Source organism: Rhinopithecus roxellana, chromosome 19 (genome assembly GCF_007565055.1).
Source record: "Rhinopithecus roxellana isolate Shanxi Qingling chromosome 19, ASM756505v1, whole genome shotgun sequence".
Classification (NCBI taxonomy): domain Eukaryota; kingdom Metazoa; phylum Chordata; class Mammalia; order Primates; family Cercopithecidae; genus Rhinopithecus; species Rhinopithecus roxellana.
The window spans coordinates 40,875,883-40,901,187 of record NC_044567.1 but is presented as its reverse complement, the minus strand read 5'-3'; the positions used below and the strand labels follow the sequence as shown (position 1 = coordinate 40,901,187).

General features: G+C 48.6%; 1 protein-coding gene across 1 annotated transcript in view; it reads left to right on the top strand.

Annotated features, from left to right (window-relative positions):
• The first annotated feature begins 17,237 nt into the window (after positions 1-17,237).
• RPTOR (regulatory associated protein of MTOR complex 1) overlaps positions 17,238-25,305 on the top strand; it is a 418,321-nt gene continuing 410,253 nt past the window's right edge. The window contains exon 1 of the mRNA XM_030923092.1: positions 17,238-18,198. Within this exon, the coding sequence (XP_030778952.1) occupies positions 18,037-18,198 (162 nt within the window). The 5' untranslated portion in view covers positions 17,238-18,036. The remainder of the gene's footprint in view (positions 18,199-25,305) is intronic.

Sequence of the window (25,305 nt, the reverse complement as noted above, 5' to 3'; positions counted from 1 at the left end):
AATGCCAAACCAGTCCCAAGCTTGGGGGCTAGCTCAGCATTCTCCCGGGCCTGTGGCTGGCATGGCTCTGCCTCACACCACAGATTGGGCTGGGTCTCCCACCCTCCTGGGCTTGCTGGGCTCACTGAGGCAGCTTCTTGTCCTGGTGATGGCAGAGGCAACAGAAGGCAAGCCCACCCACACACGCACGTCTGCAAGCCCCTGCTTTGCTCTGCCTATGTCTTGCTGGCCAAATCTAGCCTCAAGGCCATACTGGACATCCATGGTCGGGGAAGCAGTTTCTGCCTATGTGGGAGGAGCTGCAAGTCACATGACAGAGGGCAGGGACACAGGGAGGGGTGAGAATTGGTGCAAAGCTGCCACCTTTCTGGAATGTTCCAAAAGAAGATGGACGACTGCTACTCCTCTGCCCTGGCAGGAAGAGTTCTTTCTTCCCCACTGTAAAGTTTTCCGATTCCAATTCCAAAATGCTACAAGTCTTAATCAATGCCTGATGAACCATACTTGAGCAAACAGAATTTATTCTTTGTCAAGATCATTGTCTTTATTTGCCTCCTAAATCCCCTGCGAATTCATCTTTTTTATTCCAGGCTTACTAGGAAATAAAAGATTTTGTCTGCGGGCTGATGGGTATTAGCAGAGCTATATGGAGCTGGAGTCAAAACTTGGAATGTTTGTGGATCAAAACCGAGCTGTGCTGGCAGCGTCTGGGAGGAGGGAGCACTTGCTGAAACTCTGCCCGAGTTGTGGCTGTCAGTTGCCTCGACTGCCAGACTCGCTGTTTTGGGGCCGGGAGGGGGGGTGTTGTTATGGATTGTGCTGGAAGGTTTTCTTGCTCTTGGCTTTTTTGGTGAAGGCCCTGGATTACTGCAGAAAATCCAGCTTATGTGTCCAAGGGCAAAGCAGGCCTGTTTATCTTTGACTTTTACATGCTTCACACATCTCCTGAGGTTTGACTCTAAGCAGCATTTGTGTCTTCCCAGATACCAGAAAACAGGAGGCAGGCACTGAGCTTGAAGGAGGCGACACAGCCAGTGCACGGCTTGCCATATGCTTAACGTGGCTCTGAGAAGAGAGGGTTGTTTTTTAATATAAAAAATGGCTATGGGAAAATCTGCCCTAACGCTATTAAGTGGTGCTGACATGAGATGTGTGCGGCTGTCACTTTCTGATTGGATTTGGGATCTGGGTTGCAGCCAGACACTGGAGACACATTCCTGAGCCATCTCAGCCCCTGCCTCTCTGCTGTGGCTACTCTTTGGGGCACACAGGTAGATGCGGGAGAGACTCAAGTCTTCAGCGATGGGTGTGCACAGAAGAGTGATTCCCAGATCAGGGAAGACTTTGGCCCCCAGAAGACATTTGGCAAAGTCTAGAGGCCTTTTTCATTGTCACAATTGGGAGGAGGGAGGTGCAGTAGCATCTGGTAGATAGAGGCCAGGGACACTGCTGAACACCTACAGCAGATGGACCCACAGCCAAGAATCATCTGCCCCAAACATTATTCAGCCTTAACTTACAAAGGAAGGAAAGTCTGATGCATGCATGCTGTGGTTCGAGTGTGTCCTCTCCAAACTTCAGTGTTGAAACTTCATGTCCATGTGTCTTAATCGCCTTAAGAGGTGATTAGGTCAAGAGCGACTCCCTCGGTAAAGGGATTAGTGCCCTTATAAAAGGGCTTTGAGGCTGGACACACTGGCTCATGCCTGCAATCCAGTACTATGGGAGGCCGAGGTGGGTGGATCACTTGAGCCCAGGAGTTCAAGACCAGCATGGGCAACATAGTGAGACCCTGTCTCTAAAAAAAATAAAAATAAAAAAAAAAATAGCTGGGCGTGGAGTCACATGCCTGTAGTCCCAGCTATTTGGGAGGCTGAGGCGGAAGGATCACTTAAGTCCAGGAGGTCGAGGCCGCGGTGAGCTGTGATTGCACCATTGCACTCCAGCCTGGGCAACAGAACGAGACCCTACCACAAAAATACTACTACTAATAAAAGAGCTTTGGTGAAGGAAGTTTTTCCCTCTTGCCTTTCTGCCTTCTGCCACATGAGGACACAGCATCCCCCCAACCAGGAGGAGGCAGTGCTCCGAGTGCCCTCTTGGAAGCAAGGCTGGACCCTCTCCAGACAGTGAAGCTCCTGAGCCCTGGATTTCAGACTCCCAGCCTCCCTGGCAAAGGCCCATGTGGCTACATCTTTGGAAGGGCGCAAATGCTGAGGCCTCACATGGTGGACCCACACCCTCTGGCCCTTTGATAGGGACCCTAATCCCATCCGTGAAGGCTCCACCCTCGTGACCTCATCACCTCTTACAGCGTCACCTCTTAATCCCATTACATTGGTGAATAAACGTCAACATACAAATTTTTGGCCAGGCGCGGTGGCTCACGCCTGTAATCCCAGCACTTTGGGAGGCCAAGGCAGGCGGATCACTAGGTCAGGAGATCGAGACCATCCTGGCTAACACGGTGAAACCCGTCTCTACTAAAAATACAAAAAAATTAGCCAGGCGTGGTGGCGGGCACCTGTAGTCCCAGCTACCTGGGAGGCTGAGGCTGGAGAATGGCGTGAACCCAGGGGGCAGAGCTTGCAGTGAGCGGACATCATGCCACTGCGCTCCAGCCTGGGGGAAAGAGCAAGACTCTGTCTCAAAAAAAAAAAAACAAATTTTGAGGAGACACCATCATTCAAACCACAGCAGTGGTGCTGGCTACGTAAGTAGCCATGACTGTGCAGGGGTCAACATGGCCATCTCACATGCATGTCACTCAACCATCAAAACACCCAACAGCAGTTGCCCAAAGCCCCCCACCCTGCCCCACTCGTACCCACAGGCACTCCAGTCCCAGCTCACCCTGGGACATTATTGTCCCAGTGGCCAATAACTGGACAGTAACTGGCAAATACATTTGCGCAGCCCTATTTCTCCAAGCAGTTTCCCACAAGCTTGAGATGCAGGTGGTCATCAGGGAAGGTCCTCATCTCTCCCCATTGGCCTGCTTGGTTTTATATCACCTGCCTTGAAGTCCCTCTGCCAGAGGAGAGCCAGTGTCTGTGCAGGGTGCTTCCTCAGACACACCCAAGCTGCCGTCTTAATGAACCATCCCGTCAAGCTCAGCCACATTTTGTCATCTGGCCTCACACCTCCATCAGCTTTATCTCCCCCCATTCCCGAATCCAACAGCAGCGTCTGTGCGTGTCCGAGAGCACAGAGAGGCAGGGGTGGGAGTTCCCCCAGAGCCTGTCTCCAGCTCACAGCTCAGATACCCCGTGGCCCTCTTGCTCTGGGCCAGGATGAGCCATGAATATGGGACTGCTCTCCAAGTTCCCCCCTTCCCCATCCCCAGCCAGTCAGCCTCTGAACCCTTATCATCTGTTTCCCAAATAGTTCCAGATCCCTCCCCCATGCCCAGGTTTGGGCCACCATTACAATTTACCTGGATTACCTCTACAGACTCCCAGGCTGCTGTTGGCAACTGTTGGAAGGTGTGGATGGGGGCGAAGAAGATGGTGGTGCACTGCCTCTGTCCTTCCTCTGCTCTGAGTTGGAGCCAACCCTGAGGTCTCCTTGCCCCTGGCAGGCCCAGTCTCATCGCCAGGCACCAGAGAAGTGGCCGGGAAGCTCCCCGGGACCTGGTAGTGTCGCACCTGCTTGGCCCATTGACTCTCTGACTGCACCTCAGCCCCTGCCCCCTGCCAGGCAGAGTCACCTGTGCTTCTCATTCTCCAGGGTCCTCTCTTTGCCACCTCAGAGCTCCGTGCAAATGGTGCCTTTTTTCTAGAATGCAGATAATGGAGGAAAAATGTTGCTCCCCACAAAGCCTTCCCAACCGCCTCATTTGGGTGGAGTGCCCCCTCCTGGGCCCCCAGCCCTATTGCAGCGCACGGTAGTTGACGGCCCATCATCCCTCTCCCCTCAGGACAGAGGTCATGTCTGGCTTGTGGTCCCTTGATCCTGTGTGAGGGACGTCTGCCTCCCAAATGCCTGGCTCAGCCTTCTCTAGAGGCTTCTCCACTTTGTGGAGATCCTCTCGGTGAGTCGGCCACAGGATTCCCCTTCACTGATTCATCCAACAAGTTCATTCCCCTTCACCGATTCATCCCCAAGCATTGATTCTGATGGGCACCAGCACCACAGCAGACCCAGGCAGACCTCGCTCTCACCGGCCTCTCCTGCAAAGGAGAAGCAGACGATAAATAATGACTGGACTATGGCAGGCAGTGGTGGTGCAGTGAAGAGAGATCGCACAGGAGGAGGGCGTAGAGAGAGGCTGAGGGTTCTATTTGGGGGGCAGCCATGGAAATCTTCTCTGAGTGATGACATTAGAGACCTCAAGGAGGTGAGGGAACAAGCATGTGTTGCTGGCGGTGGGAACGGCAAGCGCGGGGCTTGGGGTGGCCCAGGGAGAGCACGGGTCAGCACGCCTGGAATTCAGCGGGGTCAGGGCAGTAACAGGGTCAGATCCTGTAGGGTTTGGGGGTGATGTTAAACACTCTGGAATCATCCTGCATGAGACGGGGTCATTGGACGTTTTTGAGCCCTGGGGGTTCCTCCTCAGATTTAAGCTTTAAGAGACCCACTTTGCAAAGTTCCCGCTATCTACTCCATCATCACATCCTCACAAATTGCCTGGACACAGTGGCTCACACCTTTAATCCCAGCACTTTGGGAAACCGAGGTGGACGGATCACTTGAGGTCAGGAATTCGAGACCAGCCTGACCAACATGGTAAAACCCCATCTCTACTAAAAATACAAAAGAAAAAAATAGCTAGGCGTGGTGGCGGGCACCTGTAATCACAGCAGCAGGAGAATCGCTCGAACCTGGGAGGCAGAGGTTGCAATGAGCCAAGATCGCACCACTGCACTCCAGCCTGAGCGACAGAGTGAGACTCCCTCTCAAACAACAACAACAACAACAAATCAATATACGGGTAATCTTTTCCCCATTCTACAGATGAGAAAACTGAGGTTCAGAAAGGGTGGTGACTTGCCTGAGGGTGCAGAGCTTGAGTGTGTTGAACTTTGCTGGCATCCGACTCAGATTCACTTTACAGGCCCCACTCCAGTTGCCCTGCAGTAGGAATGGCTCGACCACTCTGCTCTGCAGGCCCAAAGCCAGGACGGTGTCAGGGCCAAGATGAGTGGTGGTAAAGTCCAACTCGGTTCCTCGAGAAGTGAATCAGCTCCTGAGACATCGGTCTTCCAGCTGCACCCCGTCACTATTGAGACCTAACCAAGCAGTTGGGGGCAATTATACGGGTAGCTGTGGCTGTACTGGAAGGCCCGAGAGAGGAGGGAGTCACAGGTGACCCTCTGAGCAGGAGACTCGGGCCCAAGATTCAGGGACTGTCACCTTGGAGACAGTGTCAATGTTGGATGATTTTAGGTCAATGATGCCATCACAGAGGCCTTTAACCCAGTGGAACCCAGCTTGGCAGATACATGCTTTTTTTCTTCCTTTACTGTTTCATTCTACCAACCTCCCTGATTGGGGAGGGTTCTCTGAAGGTGGGGTTCTCTGAAGACCCCTAGAAAGCCCCTCAGGCTTATTTGGGAGTGTGGAGGTGGAGGGGATTATTTGCTCACTCTCCAGGAGCAGAGGAGGGAGGCTGTCCCTTGATTGGGGGATGCTCTGAGAGATGCCGTCTGCTGTGAGGCGAGAAGAGGAGGGGCTCCCCGATCCTCCCCGCTGCTCTTCCCACTTCTTTTGGGAGCATGGGATGGAAGATGTATAAAAATTCAAACCATCCTCAAAATAAATGAAAGGAATATATATATATCTAAGAAGGAGATAACCATAGCAATCACTTTCACTCGAAGGTAATAAAAATAAGGATCGTAAACATAAACTTGTAAATTGCAGGCTGCACTCCCTGCCGATGTTTGCTGCCACGAGAGAGCACATTCCGAGGGAAGGCAAGGACTTTCCAGACTTTCCAGGACACTCTGGACACGTCCCTCTGATTAAAACCTCCAGAAGGAAAAATATGGGAGAAAAATAGTGAGTTATGGGGGGGAAATAAGGACCAAAACTATGACAAAAATGGAGAACACAAATTATGTTTACAAACGTTTCCCTGGCTGACAGAGACTCTGCCTGGAACAGATCACATATCATAAGGTGGCCGCCTTCCCGGGTGTGGGGGCTCCTGGATGAGTACAGAGTGTTCTGTGAGCGACGCCCCCCCACCCTTTCCCCCCACTCCGCCAGCCTCGTGGAGCTGCACTGGGGATGGCTCATTCTGAGCGTCAGCCGCCACCTTCCTCCTCTGCAGCCATCAGATGGAAGCTGCCGCTGTGACAAGCAAACCAGACAAGACGCACCACAGCAGCTGGGCTGTCTGCAGAGGCCATCCAGGCCTCCTTGCTAGAAACATTCATTTCAGATGGACAAATGGAATATTTTGTCCTCTTTGCCTTCTGATATTTGTCTTCTGCCAGCAGAGAGCTAGGACCCAGGCATCTAACAACAGCTAGTGAAATGTTCCTGACTCCCTGCTTGGGTTGCATCCTGCGACGGCTACTCATGGCCCGACAAACGCTTCGTCCTGCCTGGGCACCATCCTTCAGCTGTAACCGGCGACATGATTCCCAAGCACTTTTTAAACTTTCTAGTCAAAAATTAGATACCACTGCTCCCTTACCAGATTTGCAAAAATCAAGATCTTAAAGCTAAGGAAGGCTGGGTGTGGTGGTTCAGGCCTGGAATCCCAGCACTGTGGGAGGCTGAGGAGGGAGGATTGCTTCAGCTCAGGAGTTGAAAGTTGCAGTGAGCCGCAATCATGCCACTGCACTGCAGTCTGGGTTACAGAGTGAGGCCTTGACTCAATAAAATAAAATACAAAGTAAAATAAAAAATAAATAAGGCTAAGGAAGAAAACCAAAACACAGCACTCGGTTTGGGGAAGGTGGGATGATACAGTGCCCTCAGGCTGGTTCGTTTGCAAATTGGAATGATCTTTTCGGAAGGAATTGGGGAGTGTCTCAGGAATCTGTAAAAAGTTCACAGCCAGGTGTGGTGGCTCACGCCTGTAATCCCAGCACTTTGGAAGGCCACGGTGGCAGGATCATTTGAGCCCAGCCTGGGCAACATGGCGAAACCTTGTCCCTACAAAAAATACAAAAAATATTTGCTGGATGTGGGGGTGCATGCCTGCAGTCTCAGATGCTCAGGAGGCTGAGGTGGGAGAATCCGTTGAGCCTGGGAGGCAGAGGCTGCAGTGAGCCATGATTGCGCCACTACACTCCAGCCTGGGCAACAGAGCGAGTCTCTGTTTCAAAAAAATTTCCCTGCCTTGATTTGCTCTGAGTTGAATTGTGTCCCCCAGAAATACAGCTCCAAGTCCTAATCCTGGTGCCTGTGAATTTGACTTTATTTGGAAACAGGGTCTTTGCAGATGTAATTGAAGTTAAGATGGTGTGTGTGCTGCCTTTATTTTATTATTATTATTATTTTTTTCTGAGACAGAGTCTCGCTCTGTCTGCCCAGGCTGGAGGACAGTGGGGTGATCTCAGCTCACTGCAATCTCCACCTCCTGGGTTCAAGCGATTCTCTTGCCTCAGCCCCCCAAGTAGCTGGGATTACAGGTGCACGCCCGGCTAATTATTATTATTATTATTATTATTATTATTTTTTTTTTTTTTTTTTTGAGACGGAGTCTCGCTCTGTCGCCCAGGCTGGAGTGCAGTGGCCGGATCTCAGCTCACTGCAAGCTCCGCCTCCCGGGTTTACGCCATTCTCCTGCCTCAGCCTCCCGAGTAGCTGGGACTACAGGCGCCCGCCACTTCGCCCGGCTAGTTTTTGTATTTTTAGTAGAGACGGGGTTTCACCGTGTTAGCCAGGATGGTCTCGATCTCCTGACCTCGTGATCCGCCCGTCTCGGCCTCCCAAAGTGCTGGGATTACAGGCTTGAGCCACCGCGCCCGGCCTATTATTATTTTTTTAAGTAGAGACAGGGTTTCACCCTGTTGGCCAGGTTGGTCTCGAACTCCTGACTTCAAGTGATCCACTTGCCTCAGCCTCCCGAAGTGCTAGGATTACAGGTGTGAGCCGCTGCACCCAGCCGTCTGCTGTCTTTATGAGAGGAGAGACACACAGGGAGATGGAAGGCCCTGTTAGCATGAAGCCAGAGGTTGGAGGGACGCAGCCACATGCCGAGGCATGTCGGAGGTTGCTAAGGCACGAACAGATTCTTCCCAGGAGCCTGGAGGCAGCAGAACCATGCTGACAGCTTGATGTTGGAATTCTGGCCTCCAGAACCGTAGAGCAACACGCTTGTTGCTTTAAGCCACCCAGTTTGTGGTACTTTGTTACAGCAGCCCTAGCAAACTAAGACATTCTTTATTTTTATTTTTATGTTTTTTGAGATGGAGTCTTGCTCTTTTGCCCAGGCTGGAGTGCAGTGGCACGATCTTGGCTCACTACAACCTCTGCCTCCTGGGTTCAAGTGATTCTTCTGCCTCAGCCTCCCAGTAGCTGGGACTACAGGCTGCCACCACCATGCCTGGCTAATTGTTATATTTTTGGTAGAGACGGGGTTTCACCATGTTGGCCAGGCTGGCCTTGAACTCCTAACCTCAGGTGATCCTCTCGCCTGGGCCTCCCAAAGTGCTGGGATTATAAGCATGAGCCACCGTGCTGGGTTACAAACTAATACACTCCTTTTGGGCTTTTACTTTCACTTCTAGAAAGAAATCTTGTAGCTCATTATTTGTCGCATTTATTTTTATTTCCACATACTCAGACTATATTTCCCAGTGTCCTTTGCAGTTAGCTATGGCCATGTGATCGAGTTCTGGCCAATAGAATGCGGCCAGAAGTGACATAAATGCCAGACCTGGGCAATGGAAACCTTGTGCTCCCCTTCGTGGGTCTGTGCCCCCAAGGTTGCCCCCAACACCTACTGAACTACTGTATGTGTGAAAAATGACCTTCTATTGAGGCTGGAGAGTTACTGTTCCAGTACTTAGCATAGCTTGGCTAATACAAGGAAATAATCAGAGATAAATAAAAGCAAAGATACACAGGCCAGGATGTTTCCATATTCCACATCATTTACTGGGGGCAGCCAAGGTGCAAGACAAAGTCACTTTTCTTTCTTTCTTTTTTTCTTTTTTTTTTTTTTGAGACGGAGTTTTGCTCTTGTTGCCCAGGCTGGAGTGCAATGGCGTGATCTTGACTCACTTCAACCTCTGCCTCCCAGGTTCAAATGATTCTCTTACCTCAGCTTCCCTAGTAGCTGGGATTACAGGCATGCGCCACCATGCCCGGCTAATTTTGTATTTTTAGTAGAGACGGGGTTTCTCTATGTTGGTCTGGCTGGTCTTGAACTCCCGAGCTCAGGTGATCCGCCCGCCTCGGCCTCCCAAAGTGCTGGGATTACAGGCATGAGCCACTGTGCCACTCACTTTTCTTTTAATATTTAGGGCAGCATGACCCCAAGCCTTTGTCCTTTACATTTCTGGGCAGCCATTCCCTTTGGGATGTCATAGGGGTCCCTTTAGGCCCTCCCCAGGTCAGCCTCCTGCCCCACTGTTCCCTCCATTCAGGGTTCATCCCATTGCTGTGGCCAGAGAGAGTCATCAGCATGCCTTGGGGCTGGTGTTCACTCTGGGCTGTCTGAGCTGTTCAGACTCTCCCTGCCATTGTGTGTTGCCTGCTCCTGTTTCTGCTTCTAGCAGTAGCTCCTTGGGGTCCTGCTCTTTGGAGTCATTTGACATACACTGGGCCAGGCATGATGGCTCAAGCCTGTAATACCAGCACTTTGGGAGACAGAGGCGGGGGATCACTTGAGGTCAGGAGTTTGAGACCAGCCTGGCCAACATAGGGAAATCCCATCTCTACTAAAAATACAAAAATTAGCCAGAAATGGCTTGAACCCAGGAGGCAGAGGCTGCAGTGAGCCAAGATCATGCCACTGCACTGCAGCCTGGGCAACAGAGTGAGACTCCGTCTCAAACAAAACAAAACGAAAAAACAAATACTATGTACCCACACTGCATACCAGTCGCTGGCTCTCTGCAGGGGGTAAAATGGAGCATGAGACAGGCATGATCCCTGTCTTTGTGGAGCTTCTATCTGGCAGGGCAAAGCGACATTAAAACAATGTTTAATTAGAATAGTGATGAATGCAATGAATACAATGTATAGGGTCCCATGGGAGTGGATACAAGGTAGGGTGACTATGTTTTATCATCCATATCAGAACATCTTTGAGAATGTAAGAGGACGCTATTAATAATTATGCCAGAGCAATGAGTGAGAACCAGGGCTGCCTCAGGGGAAGCAGGACCTCTGGCCACCTAGGAGGAGACCAACCCAGCCCCTGACAAACCCTCTCTGAGTGGCTCCCTCCCAGCTTTGGACCCAGCCCTGACCAATAGCTCAGGGAGCCCACGCAGCTTGGATGAATTCTCCCAGGCTTGATTGAATCTCGCTCTTCCGAAAATCACCTTACCACTGCCTTCAGGGCCCAGGTGGACTGGAAACAAGCTCCCTGTATGTGATTAACACAATGGTTGAGAATACAGGACGAAGCTGTGACTCTCACATTTTGCTATGCATGGAATCACCTGGGATTCCAGGCTGACTCCGGGCTGCCATCTTCTAACATGGTGATGAAATGGGTGCAGTTGGGGCATCTGGAATTTTATTGATTGATTGATCGAGACAGAGTCTTACTCTGTCTCCCAGGCTGGAGTGCAGTGGCACAATCTTGGCTCACTGCAACCTCCGCCTCTGGAGTTCAAGCAATTCCTGTGTCTCAATCTCTCTAGCAGCTGGGATTACAGGCCCACACCACCACACCTGGCTGAGTTTTGTATTTTTAGTAGATACAGGGTTTCACCATGTTGGCCACGCTGGTCTCGAACTACTGACCTCAAGTGATCTGCCCACCTCCACCTCCCAAAGTGCTGGGATTACAGGTGTGAGCCACTGCACCTGGTTGTTATTATTATTATTATTATTATTATTATTTTGAGAGAGAGTCTCGCTCTGTCACCCAGGCTGGAGTGCAGTGGCACGATCTCCTCTCACTGCACCTCTGCCTCCCAGGTTGAAGTGATTCTCATGCCTCCGCCTCCTGAGTAGCTGGGATTACAGGCATGCGCCACCACGCCCAGCTGATTTTTATAATAGTAGAGATGAGGTTTCACCATCTTGGCCAGGCTGGTCTCAAACTCCTGACCTCAAGTGATCCGCCCGCCTTGGCCTCCCAAAATGCTGGGATTACAGGTGTGAGCCACCGCACCCAACCGATGATCTTTTATTTTCAAAATGTTTCAGAGTAATTTTTTTTTAATGTCAAACAATTTTGAAAAACATATGTGGCAAAAAGAAAAGGAAAAAAGGAAATTCACAAAATCAGAACACCGATTCCTCTGGTTAACTTTTATTTTCTTAATTTTTGGGAAATCCCCCTGGGGGAGGGGGATTTATAATTGCCTACCCGGCCATGGTAGGCAATTATAACACAATGGTAAGGTTTTGTATATCTGAACATATCTAAGCCTAGAAAAGGTACAGTAGGCCGGGCGCGGTGGCTCAAGCCTGTCATCCCAGCACTTTGGGAGGCCGAGACGGGCGGATCACGAGGTCAGGAGATCGAGACCATCCTGGCTAACACGGTGAAACCCCGTCTCTACTAAAAAATACAAAAAACTAGCTGGGTGAGGTGGCGGGCGCCTGTAGTCTCAGCTACTCGGGAGGCTGAGGCAGGAGAATGGCGTAAACCCGGGAGGCGGAGCTTGCAGTGAGCTGAGATCCGGCCACTGCACTCCAGCCTGGGCGACAGAGCGAGACTCTGTCTCAAAAAAAAAAAAAAAAAAAAAAAGGAAAGGTACAATAAATATATGGTATAAAAGATAAAAAGTGGTATAGCTGGCCAGGTGCAGTGGCTCACGCCTATAATCCCAGCACTCTGGGAGGCCGAGGTGGGCGGATCACCAGGTCAGGAGATCAAGACCATCCTGGCTAACATGGTGAAACCCCATCTCTACTAAAAATACAAAAAATTAGCCAGGTGTGGTGGCGGCGCCTGTAGTCCCAGCTACTCGGGAGGCTGAAGCAGAATGGTGTGAACCCGGGAGGCGGAGCTTGCAGTGAGCTGAGATCCGGCCACTGCACTCCAGCCTGGGCGACAGAGCAAGACTCTGTCTCAACTGAGCACGACTCTGGTCTCTGGAGTTTGAGACCAGCCTGGCCAACATGGTGAAACCCCGTCTCTACTAAAAATACAAAAATGAGCTGGGTGTGGTGGCACCTGCGTGTAGTCCTAGCTACTCAGGAGGCTGAGGCAGGAGAATCGCTTGAACCCAGGAGGTGGAGGTTGCAGTGAGCCAAGATCGCGTTACTGCACTCCAGCCTCCCCAACAAGAGCGAAACTCCATCTCAAAACAAAAACAAAAACAAACGAACAAAGAAAGTAATTGTGCTGCAGTATTATGACTACTACAGCCTCACTAGGTGACAGGAATTTTTCAGCTCTCTTGTAATCTTATGGGACCACTGTGCTATGTCTAGTCCACCTTTGACCAAAGTCTGCAGCTCATGAGTGTTCCTTACAACATCCTTGTGAAATAGACACGACTAGTTTCCCAGTGTTACAGATGAAATGGGGCTGAGGTAAGTCCAGCTCCTCTCCCAGAGCCTCAGGGCAAGGAAATGACAGAGTGAGAACTGGAACCGAGGCCTGTGTGACTCCCAGCACAAGCAGGTGCTGGAGGGGCCCCGGCGGCCACTCACAGGCTGATGGGCGCTCTTGCCCCACGCTGGGTACTGTGCCACTCATTGCGAGGGTCTGGGCTCAGCATCAGGCGGCCGTGCTTGGAATCTTCGCCCAGCCCTGGTCAGTGGAGAGATCTTGAGAAAGTTATTTAATCTTTGTGTGTCTCAACTTCTTTGTTGATACAGTGGATCTAAAACACAAGCTCTTCCCGGGGTTATTAGGAGGGTTACAAGTGTGAATTCTCAGGAAAAAGTCTTGGCTCCCCATCAATACTCACTAAGTGTTAGGATTATCATATTTTACTTATAGGCATATTTCTCTAATCTGCCTATGAAAAGCAGAAGCAACGGTTGGGCTACCTTTGTCCCCTCAGGAGCTACTGTTCAGCTGAGAGCTTGGGAATCACTGATGTTATGTAAATTTTTATGTTACATAAAATAACAAATGGGGAGTTTAAAAAGAGACAGTTGGTCACATTCTTTGTATTTTCATAGATTATTAAAATGAAAGGTTACAAAATTTCAGTTTGCATATTATTATTATTATTATTATTTTTGGAGACGTAGTCTCGCTCTATCGCCCAGGCTGGAGTGCAGTGGTGTGATCGCGGCTCACTGCAAGCAAGCTCTGCCTCCCGGGTTCACGTCATTCTCCTGCCTCAGTCTCCTGAGTAGCTGGGACTACAGGCACCCGCCACCACACCCAGCTAATTTTTTTGTATTTTTAGTAGAGACGGGGTTTCACAGTGTTTGCCAGGTTGATCTCAATCTCCTGACCTCGTGATCCACCCGCCTTGGCCTCCCAAAGTGTTGGGATTGCAGGCGTGAGCCACTGCGCTCGTCCTATTATTATTATTTTTGAAATGGAGTTTCGCTCTTATTGCCCAGGTGGGAGTGCAGTGGTGCGATCTCAGTTCACTGCAACCTCCGCCGCCTGGTTTCAAGCGATTCTCCTGTCTCAGCCTCCCGAGTAGCTGGGATTACAGGTGCATGCCACCACGCCTGGCTAATTTTTGTATTTCTAGTAGAGACGGGGTTTCATCATATTGGTCAGGCTGGTCTGGAACTCCTGACCTCAGGTGATCCGCCCGCCTTGGCATCCCAAAGTTCTGGGATTCCAGGCATGAGTCACTGCGCCTGTCCAGTTTGCATATTATTTACTGGATAATACATTTTCTCAATATAGTCTCAATCATATAAGCTTTCCTCCCCTACCCCATTTTTCTTTTTCTTTTTTATTTTTTTTTTGAGATAGGGTCTCACTCTGTCACTTATGCTGGAGTGCAGTGGCGTGATCTTGGTTCATTGCAGCCTCTACCTCCTGTATTTAAGAGATTCTCATGCCTCAGCCTCCCAAGTAGCTGGGATTACAGGCATGCACCACCACACCCGATTAATTTTTTGCATTTTTTAAATAGAGACGGGGTTTCGTCATGTTGGCCACGCTGGTCTCGAACTCCCCACCTCAGGTGATCTGCCTGCCTCGACCTTACAAAGTGCTGGGATTACAGGCATGAGCCACTGCACCTGGCCCCTTTTTTCTTTTAAAATCCGCATAGGTACAGACCACATCTTTGTGCTTCTATCTTTAGGATCTGGGGGAGGAAGGAGGGGACTACCAATAATGGGATTTTTGACCTCGAATGGACACTGACCTTCATCCCTTCTCCACAAAGAATCCGTAGGGCCATAGACAGCAGTGTCTGATGCTGTCAAGCCTTGCAGATGGCTCCCCGAGTCCATCCAGACTCATCGGTCAGGGAGCCCAGGCTGGAAGGCCACCCAGTGGGGACTGGGCCTGGACACCTGCTCTCCCAGCTGCTTTGCCCTTGTCTTGCTCCACATCCCAGGCGTCCCAGAGAGGCTCTTCACTGCCCTTTGCAAAACAGCCCAGGGTGGGAAGGAGAGGCTGGGGTGCAGGTCCCAGTTCTACGATGGGCTCTCAGGCAGTCCCTTCCCTGATGCATTTCCTTCTCGGCTCTGTCTTTGCCGTGTTTTCCTTGGCTGGCTTTTTAAGGCTGGGGCTATGCAAAAATCCTCACTTCTGAAGGAAGAAATGTGGACAGTGGGCGAAGTTTATTCAGTAAGAGGCACTCTTCACCACAGTCCCTATGCTACCCAGGGACCCTCTTAAAAATGGGAATAACTTCGTTTCTGCTAAATCTATCTACATGCTTTTTATTTAAAAAAATCATGAATAAAATAGAAAGGTGTGCTGTAGAAGGTGAAAATCACATGCATAAATACCACCATATTTTTAGACGGGTGGAGAGGGGGAGACAGACTTGCTGGTTTCCTGGCAGCCTCACATTCCCAGCTGAAGGTGATGCTGCGGCCCCGTTACCTCCTTTTCCTTCCTCTTCTCACTTCATTGTCAACAAAACATCTGACCTGCAGAGGGGAGTGGCTTGGGTTTTACTAAAAACAGTCATGATGCTCAGACAATAGCAACATTCTTCATGTCTATTTTGGTTTCCTTTAAGCTAAGCATAGATTTTTCTGGAAAGGACCGGAGTTGGCTGTTCTCCCTGCGTGGAAAACAACAGCTCAGCGAAGCACCTGGTTTTCTCAAGTTCCCTGACCTCCAGTCTTGCTCCTGATTCTTGATGACAAAACACATTCAATGCCCTTGATTGATTTAGCAGAGAAGCGGCGATGTTGCAGGATGGAACGCTGCCCATTCTGCCTGCAAATGGAATGCCTCAGCTGTGATGGTCTTCTGTTTTGAGAAAAGATTAGGTCAGTTGCAGTGGGTCAATGCTGAACTCAGAGACTGAATATCCAGCTGCCTTAGTTCTTCCTGGTAAAGGCTATATATCTGAGCCATTTATGCAACCCCCACTCCCATTTCCCCTGCATTTCTCCCTGCATTCACTCCTACCTTCTGTCATATTTGCCCCCAACACTCAGGTTTTTATATTTGTTCTCTTGCTCACTTTGCTGTATCTGTAATTCTATTTGTCAAACAGTCCAAGTTTTAGGGCTAGAAGGAGTCATCTGGTCTCTACCTTTACATTGTAGGACAAGGTGCTCCCACTCTGTTCAGGCAGGCCAAGGGTTATTCTGCCTTTTTTTTTTTTTTTTTTTTTTTTTGAGACAGAGTCTTGCTTGATTGCCCAGGCTGGAGTGCAGTGGTTCGATCTCAGCTCACTGCAGCCTCAAACTCCTGGGCTCAAGCGATGCTCCTACCTCAGCCTCCTGAGTGGTTGGTACTACAGACGCATGTCATCATGCCTGGCTAATTTAAACATTTTTTTTTGTTGTTGTTGTTGAGGCCAGGCGTGGTGGCTCATGCCTGTAATCCTAGCACTTTGGGAGGCTGAGACAGGTGGATCACCTGAGGTCAAGAGTCCAAGACCAGCCTGGCAAAGAGTCCTGCCTCAGCCTCCCAAGTAGCTGGGACTACAGGCACCCACCACTACGCCCGGCTAATTTTTTGTATTTTTAGTAGAGACGAGGTTTCACCGTGTTAGCCAGGATGGTCTCGATCTCCTGACCTCGTGATCCACCCGCCTCCAGCGAGACTCCGTCTCAAAAAAAAAAAAAAAAGTAAATGAACCAAATTTCCTGAATTGAAAAGAGAAAGTCACACAAGAGGCTTGCCTCCGCGCACAGAAATGTAGAGTTTTAGATGTCTGCATGTGAAGCTATATCAAAGTAAGAATAAACTAGTACTACCAAGAAGTGGGAAAAAAAATTTAAAAAGGATAAACTGCTCAGCAAACGAAACAGATTAAACAAAAAATTGTATTCGATGAACTTTTTTTTCATCGAATCTTGCTTCGGACTCTTCTTCATCTGAAGAGTCTTGATCAGTCTCCCAGGCTGGAGTGCAGTGACCTGATCTTAGCTCACTGCAACGTCTGCCTCCCTGGTTGAAGCGATTCTCCTGCCTCAGCCTCCCGAATAGGTGGGACTACAGGTGTGCGCCACCACGCACAGCTAATTTTTGTATTTTTAGTAGAGACGGGGGTTTCACCATGTTGGCCAGGCTGGTCTCGATCTCTTGACCTTGTGATCTGCTCGCCTCAGCCTCCCAAAGTGTTGGGATTACAGGCGTGAGCCACTGCGCCCAGCTTTTCACTTGGTTTTCTATGAAAAAGAGAAAATCTGATTGACACTGTGGAAGATACTACACTAAAAAAAAAAAAAGTACTATATTTTCTAATATTATCAGTGTTTTTTCCTGAAGCTTTTTCAAAGCTTTTTCCTTTTGCCGCTTTTTCAAAATCTGGAAGAAACAAGGCTGTTGATTCCTTTAATTTCAGGAGCACGTAGCTTCATTTATAACAACAATGTTTTTTGAAAAATAAATTAAACCGACAGTTTCATTTGTAGGACTGACTTTAATAACACGCCTCTACTGAACAAATGGCGACTAACAGGGGAAAATGGAATTACGGTAACCGAGGTCATGGGGTCAGGGACTCACTTTCCTTCGCTGCTTGTTGGGTGGCGCGGCGAGAACGCTCTGAGGAGGTTTGGTCTGTCGGCCACGCCGTAGGCCGCGATGCATTCTGGGTCCTGGCAATATGGCGTCCTCCTTGATGTGCTGATGAGATGAGTTTCCCTGTAGCTCCAAACCAGAGGGCAAAGCTCCCCTGATCCAATAAGCCCTCATTGTCCGTTTTCTCCGTGGTTCCGTGTCGCCCGTTTCTCAGGACTCGTTCTCAGGCAGGAGAGAGCCTCGGGGCTGAAGGCCAGGACCAGCCAGGCCGCGCGGACCTGAGGTTGAGGAACCGGGTGCGGGCGAGCACGATGGGCCGGTCCTGGCTCTGGTTGCGGCAGCTTAGACGAGTGCGGGACCCGCAGGGCTGAGAGTGGCTGGAGGAGACCCAGGGCCCTTTGAACCCAATCCCTTGGCCGGAGACGTCGGCCCAGTGGGCGAACCGGCACCAAGAGCGGCCTGCCTGTCCTCGGAGCTGCTGAGGCGTTGGAGGCCGAGAGCAGGGTCATCGTGAGGGCTGAAGTCTCTTACGCTTTTGGCAGCTCCGCTCGCAGCCCCTCTGGAAACGTGCAGCCTCAGGAGCAGCCAGTGGCTTGGGACTTGGGCTGGTGTGTGTCTGCGGAGCTTCTTGGGCTACCCCATTTCCTAGCGGCCCCCACCTCCCCACTTCCCGCTCAGAGTTAGCGATAAGGAGCTCAGACTTTTTGCCTGAGTAAGGGTCTCCGCACTCTCCATCCATTTGTTTTTCGATTTCCCGTTTTTCTGTTTCTTATTTCACCAATTCTGATACACACTAGTTTTTAAGGCTGGAGGTTCTTGAGCGCTTGCTGCCAAGGACTCCCCCACCCCCTCCCCCACTGATGGAGTCCGAAATGCTGCAGTCGCCTCTTCTGGGCCTGGGGGAGGAAGATGAGGCTGATCTTACAGACTGGAACCTACCTTTGGCTTTTATGAAAAAGAGGCACTGTGAGAAAATTGAAGGCTCCAAATCCTTAGCTCAGAGCTGGAGGATGAAGGATCGGGTAAGTGGATTCTGAAGGCACCCCTTGAACTTGGTAGTTTCTCCAACAAAGAAAGTTTACAGCCTGAAAAGTGTCCTTGGGAAAGCGCCGACATTTCCCCCCAGCTACACGTTGTAAGTCAATTAGAAAGCAAAAGCCATTTCAGACTGCAGTTTTTGGTTGAAAATGGGAAAGGCTGTTTTGATTAGTCGTTATTCACTGGGTAGTGTTAATTCAATTCCAACTAAGTTCTGATTCAGATAATAAAAGTTAAGCAAATTTGAAATACAGCATTGCGAGTATTTACATGCTCTTCGGCATACTACTTTGTTCTGTTAACACTTAGAGGAAGGGCAACGTGTGATATAATGCTTATACCCACATAATTGGTCTACTTTGTAAAATTTCCAAGCTGGGTGAAGTGCGGAAGTCTGATATACTATGCTAGGAAACGAGATTACTGGAAAATGTTCAACTAGTAACGAATTAGTGCAAAGTTATTTTAAAGTTACAGTGAACTTCATTCTAGTGTTCTAAACAATTTGTCTTGAAGCTAGACTTTCCTCCTTTTATGTAGCGTCCTGTTGCTGTAACTTGGAGACAGGATTTCTTTAATCGTGAGTTAGGGTATGAGGCATTGAGTGCAGGTTTCAGGTTGTCCTCATGGTGTTGGAGTGTGGAGAGTGATTCACAAGCAGCTGGTAGGAAAGAAAACAGCTGAATTTTGTTGAATTTGTCCTTCATAAGACACCATCTGTTTCCTGGTCTCAAAAGCAAAAGGGTGGTACTGCTTCTCATGTATGCACACTTGTAATTTGTCTTTCTGTAGGTTATTTTCTCCCTCTAGGCTGCTTTTATTTATTTGCACGTTTCAGTGGTATAAAAGAGGAAGTTGGTGTTACAAGGTTTGATTTCCTCTAGGCTTATGTATATGTTTATGGAATATTATTGTTTTTTAATATATGATGATGAACATATATAAGATTACACTTCTGGGCTGGCGCGGTGGCTCACACCTGTAATCCCAGCACTTTGGGAGGCCAAGGCGGGTGGATCACCTGAAGTCAGGAGTTTGAGACCAGCCTGGCCAACATGGTGAAACCCTGTCTCTACTAAAAATACCAAAATTAGCCGGGCTTGGTGGCAGCTGCCTGTAATCCCAGCTACTCGAGAAGCTGAGGCTGGAGAATCGCTTAAACCTGGGAGGCAGGGGTTGCAGTGAGCTGAGATCGTGCCATTGCACTCTAGCCTAGGAGACAGAATGAGACTGTCTCAAAAATAAATAAATAAATAAAGATTACACTTCTGGTAACTCTAGTCAGTCAGTAGTAAGCAGTACTTTAGTTACTGATTTGGCTTACTTCTAAAAGGTTAGAAAAATTTGTTTAATCGAAAAGCAGTTTAAGGAGTTACATAAGTTAGACACTGGGGGAGGTTGTATAAATTCTATCTTATGAATATCTTTAGTAGTAATTATATAGTTAAAAGCTTTTGTGGTAGCTATACATATATGAAAATACTTTTTTTTTTTAAATTCTATGTGGAGGGCAGTTTTTTTTTCTTTTGAAATGTGGTTCCCTCTGCTGTCCTAAACCTATGTTCCAACTGTTCGAAACTGATTCATGTGTATATATTTGATCTTTTAATTAAAACATTGATTTGTGAATGACCAACACTCCCTAATAAGCTTTTCACAGGTTGTTGAGAGAAACGGACGTTCTGTGACTCAGTAACTACTGAGATTGCTGCTTAGAAAGCAGCTGGGGAGCAAGTTTGCCGTATCTGTTTCAGTGGGGAAAATCAGCAGCTAACATCTTCAGTTGAGTTTGTGGGAGTTTGGAATCGTGTCATCTCTTCCCTCAGGTCAGACCTTGATGGACCATTTCACACACCCTATAGGACAGCAGTTGCAAACTCAAATGATACTAAGAGTGAGAAGGTAGCATCAGTGAATGAAACAGGCCACATTTAAGAAGAATGATGGCATAGATTCACAGATAAAGATAAATGGCAGCTGACATTTGACACAGTGTGTGTGACAGTTTCTGGAGGGTGGGAACAGGAGCTCCCTGATGCCGTAACTGAAGGGGCAACTGGGCCTTGGCCAGGCCTCTCTCTTTCTTTGTCTTTGAGAAGCCAGCAAACTTATTTTTTTAAATGTAAAGTCTTCCAATTTGTAAATATTCTTACTAATTCAGATATATTACCAAACACATTGTAGTCCAACACTGTAGGCTGAACAAACCCTGTTTGTGGAGTGTTTTCCTGTTTCTTTTTTTTTTTTTTTTGAGACAGGGTCTTCCTCTGTCATCCAGGCTGGAGTACAGTGGTGAGATCACACGGCTCACTGCAGCCTCGACCTCCAGGGCCCAAATGATCCTCCCACCTCAGCCTCCCCAGTAGCAAGACTATAAGTGTGCGCCACTATGCCTGGGGTTGGGAAGTCTCACTGTGTTGCGCAGGCTGGTCTTGAACTCCTGGGCTCAAGCAGTCCTCCTGCCTCGGCCTCCAAAAATGCTAGGATTATAGGCGTGAGCCAACGTGCTCAGCCTGGGGTGGTTTTTTTTTTTGAGATGGAGTTTCGTTCTTGTTGCCCAGGCTGGAGTGCAGTGGTACGGTCTTGGCTCACTGCAACCTCCACCTCCCGGGATCAAGCTATTCTCCTGTCTCAGCCTCCCAAGTAGCTGGGATTACAGGCGCCTGGCTAATTTTAAAAAATATTTTTAATAGAGATGGTGTTTCACCATGTTGGCCAGGCTGGTCTTGAACTGCTGACCTCAGGTCATCTACCTGCCTCAGCCTCCCAAAGTGCTGGGATTACAGGTGTGAGCCATAGCGCCTGGCCCTGGGGAATTTTTTGACCAGTGGGTTACCTACGTGAGAATCTGTTACCCAGGCCTCCAGACCACACTGTCTCACTGTGCTGGAGGTAGCCTCCAGTCTGGTGGAGCAGCATGACTGTAAAGTGAAATGCGTGAGTGTGGTTATTCTGTGCTAGGAGCTACATCGACTCCTTCCTGGTGGCCATTGACTGTCCTAAATGCAAGCTGAGATTTTGCTTCTCGTGACTAACGTGCAATTCCATACACTTTTATTTTGTGCATATAGTAATGATTACTCACTGGCATTCTATTTAGTGGCCTTGCTACAGATCCCTAAAGTTGACATCTTTACCAAAGCTGACTGACTGATGATTCCCAAGAAGTTTCTTTTGCTCCTTGACATCTGGCATCCTTCCAGAGCGACAGCCCGTGCCCGCTCGCAGTTGGGACACCTGCCATCTTTGTTTTCAGTCAGTCTTGGTTTTCAAATGCCACTTTTACCACATTTTAATTTCTAAGTTAATTTCTAAGTTAACTTCTAAGTTTCTAATTTTAAACCGTTAGTTTAAAATTATTATTAACAAGTTAGTTTGTTGTTTGGTTAATTCTGCTATTTATAGTGAATGAGGCATGCATGCATGCATCCGTAGTGTTTTTAGCTTACAATTTTCAAATAATTAGATGTATATGAATTGTAGTTCAGAATGAATCATTCACAGACCTTTGGCTAAAACAGATATGTATATATCTCCCCTATTTGTGTTTTTGGCTCACTGCAACCTCCGCCTCCTGGGTTCAAGCGATTCTCCTGCCTCTGCCTCCTGAGTAGCTGGGATTACAGGGGCCCGTCACCAGGCCTGGCTAATTTTTTTTGTATTTTTATTAGAGACGGAGTTTCACCACGTTGGCCAGGCTGGTCTCAAACTCCTGACCTCAGGTGATCCACCCGCCTCGGCCTTGCAAAGTGCTGGGATTACAGGTGTGAGCCACCGCGCCTGGTCTAACTGTGATACTTTATAGTTATCACAGAGTTCATTTTCCTACTGGAAAGTGGGTAGTGGGGATAAGTGGTCTCAGATGACTCTTTGCCCTGGAATATGTGGGATGGAATCAGGGATGCTTGAGAGCTGTTGCTCTGAAAGTGTTGACAGATATGCTATGTCTACACACATGTAGACTGGCAGACATACTGTCTACATGCAGGTAGCACCCCTGGCAGACATGTTCTGTGTACACGTGTGTGGGGTCATTGCCAGACACACTATTTCCATGCATGTGGAGGACCACTGACAGGCATGCTATGTCTACATGTGTAGGGGATGTAACGGTAAGATGAAGAAGACTATTCTGTAAACCATTCTCTAGGCTCAGTTGCATTGCTCTGTAGCCATACTTTGCATAGGTCGTGGAGGAAGCAGAGTAGATCTGTTCAGCTAATACACGGACTGCCAAAGGTTTAGGCAGCCTTTTCCGCACGGGTAATAGCGATCCTTCATAATCCTACACTACCCCCTCTGCTTTCCTCACCTCGCATCCTCTCCATGTTCCAACTGTGCCCTGTTCCATTCTCCTGAGACTGCTCTCCACATGGCCCCGGTTTGTTGCTAAATCGAAAGTTCTCTTCTCTGTCCTTATTTCACCTTTCAGCAGCATCCCACAACGTGGACCATCGCCTCTTCATAAAGCTCTTCCCTCACTTGCTTCTGTGCCTTCACGAAACTTGGATTTTCCTCTTAGGTCACTAGTTGTTCCTTCTCAGACTCCTTTGCTACCCGACACCTAAATGCAGGGGCACCCCAGGAATTGATCTCGGACTCCATTCTCTGTTCTGGGTGTGCCCCTCCCTAGCAGATCTCATCGGGGCCCAGGATTTTAAATACTGTCTACACGCCAGTGATGCTTAAACCCCCAATCTTTAGTTCTGATCAGGCCTGAAATTTCTGTCTTCGATGCCTACCTATTGCCTGCTTTTTCTTAGTTTTCTCCATCACCACTTGCCACAACCACCATCCACTCAGTTGTTCAAGCTGTAAGTTTAGAGTTTATCCTTAATTATTTCCTCTCCCTCTCTTTATTGCTGCATCCAATTCATTAGAACCCATCAGCGTTACTTCCAAAGCATGTCTTACATTGGCCTGCTTCATTTTGTCTCCACTGCTGCAGCCCCAGTTCAGGCAGCCGCTGTCTCTTGTCTGGGTCCTCCATTCGTGTCCTGACTGGTCTCCCTATGTCCATTCTTGCCCTAAAACCAGTTTTTCACATAGCAGTCAGAGGAATCTTTTATTTTTATTTATTTTGAAATGGAGTCTCTCCCTGTCACTCAGGCTGGAGTACAGTGGCATGATTTCGGCTCACTGCAACCTCCGCCTCCCGAGTTCAAGAGATTCTCGTGCCTCAGCCTCCCGAGTAGCTGGGACTACCAGTGCATGACACCACGCCAGGCTAATTTTTATTTTTTTACTTATTTATTTTTATTTATTTTTTTAAATTTTATTTTATTTATTTATTTTTTGAGACGGAGTCTCGCTCTGTCGCCCGGGCTGGAGTGCAGTGGCCGGATCTCAGCTCACTGCAAGCTCCGCCTCCCGGGTTTACGCCATTCTCCTGCCTCAGCCTCCCGAGTAGCTGGGACTACAGGCGCCCACCACCTCGCCCGGCTCGTTTTTTTGTATTTTTTAGTAGAGATGGGGTTTCACTCTTAGCCAGGATGGTCTGGATCTCCTGACCTCATGATCTGCCCGTCTCGGCCTCCCAAAGTGCTGGGATTACAGGCTTGAGCCACCGCGCCCGGCCCAGGCTAATTTTTTGTATTTTTCGTAGAGATGGGATTTCACCATGTTGGCCAGGCTGGTCTTGAACTCCTGAGCTCAAGTGATCCTTCCACCTCGGCCTCCCAAAATGCTGGATTACAGGCATGAGCCATCACAGCTGGCCAGAGGGATTTTTTGAAAGTGTGAATCAGATTCTGTTACTTCCTTACTGGTGGTCTCCATTGGCTTTCTCTGTGCTTAAAGTAGAACGCAGACTCCTCTTGCTGGTTCACAAAGCCTTCATGATTTGGCCTCTGCCTGCCTTTTCGGCTTCTTGGATAGAAACTCCTGGAATGCTTTTCTCTCTGATCTTTGCACACCTGGCTCCTTCTCGTCATTCATACTTAGCATCTAGGTCCCTTCCTCAGAGAGGCCCACCATCACCCCATCTGAAGCAGCCACCCTATCACTCATAATCCCTCATGATGGCTCTTTATTTCTCTGATGTTTTTCTCCCTACTTCCTCCTGGAGATGTGAGCTTTTCATCATAAAGCAAGGACCTAGTCTAGTCTATGCTAGTCCATAGGACAGTGCTTGGCACATAGTAGGGCTTCAATAAAACTATACTGATACAAAATTGATAGTTTACAAAGGGCTTCCACATACATTATCTTTAAGGCTCAACAGCACCATAAATTACCTAGGGATCATTATCTCCACGTTACTGATGAGGTAACTGAGATTTTAACTGAACGGCCTGCCTAAAGTTACGTAAGTAACATGGCTAGCAGTGACAGGAAATGGAACCTGTCCAGAGGGAGAAACAAAGTTTAGTTCAAAATAAAACCAAAACTGTATCGTAATGTCTCAACTAAAAAATTTATGTTAGGAGGTCATAGGGTCTAACATAGCAGACCAGCAGACCAACATTGGGCAGACAGAGAATGATGCTCAGTCTGCTCACAGCATGTGCCCTGTGTGCTGGGGCTTCCCCTAGACCATTGGAGGGATCCACAAGGTCAAAACTGTTTTCATAATAATGGAACACTGTTGGTCTTTTCCACTCTGTTGATATCTGCACTGACAGTGCTAAAGTGACGAATCAAGACAGCAGTGCCCAGATGTACTAATAGTTCCTGATTTCTTTGCCATGCACATGGAGAGAATGTCCTTGCTAATAAAGCGGTGAAAATGATGACTTTTACTAAATCTTGACTCTTGAGCACACATCTTTTTCAGACTGTGTGTGCTGCTGCTTCTGCTGCAGGCCAAGCCCAGTGGCTGCCTGGAGGAGGGGCATCTGCTGCCCTCATGGACACAGCATGCCCCAATGGAATCACCGACAGGCCACCTCTAGATGTTCAGGCCTGTGCACTCGGCAGACGTGTTTCTGAAAATGAACTCAGTGAGCTGTCACTTCAAGGAATACAACTGACAGTATTTGTTGCCAGTCATGAAATTTGAACCTTCAAGTGAAAATTGGTTTTGGAAAACTTGTATCTGCTGCTGTGAGCTTGGCAGCTTCCCAAAACTTAAAGATGTTTCCGTGAGCTCC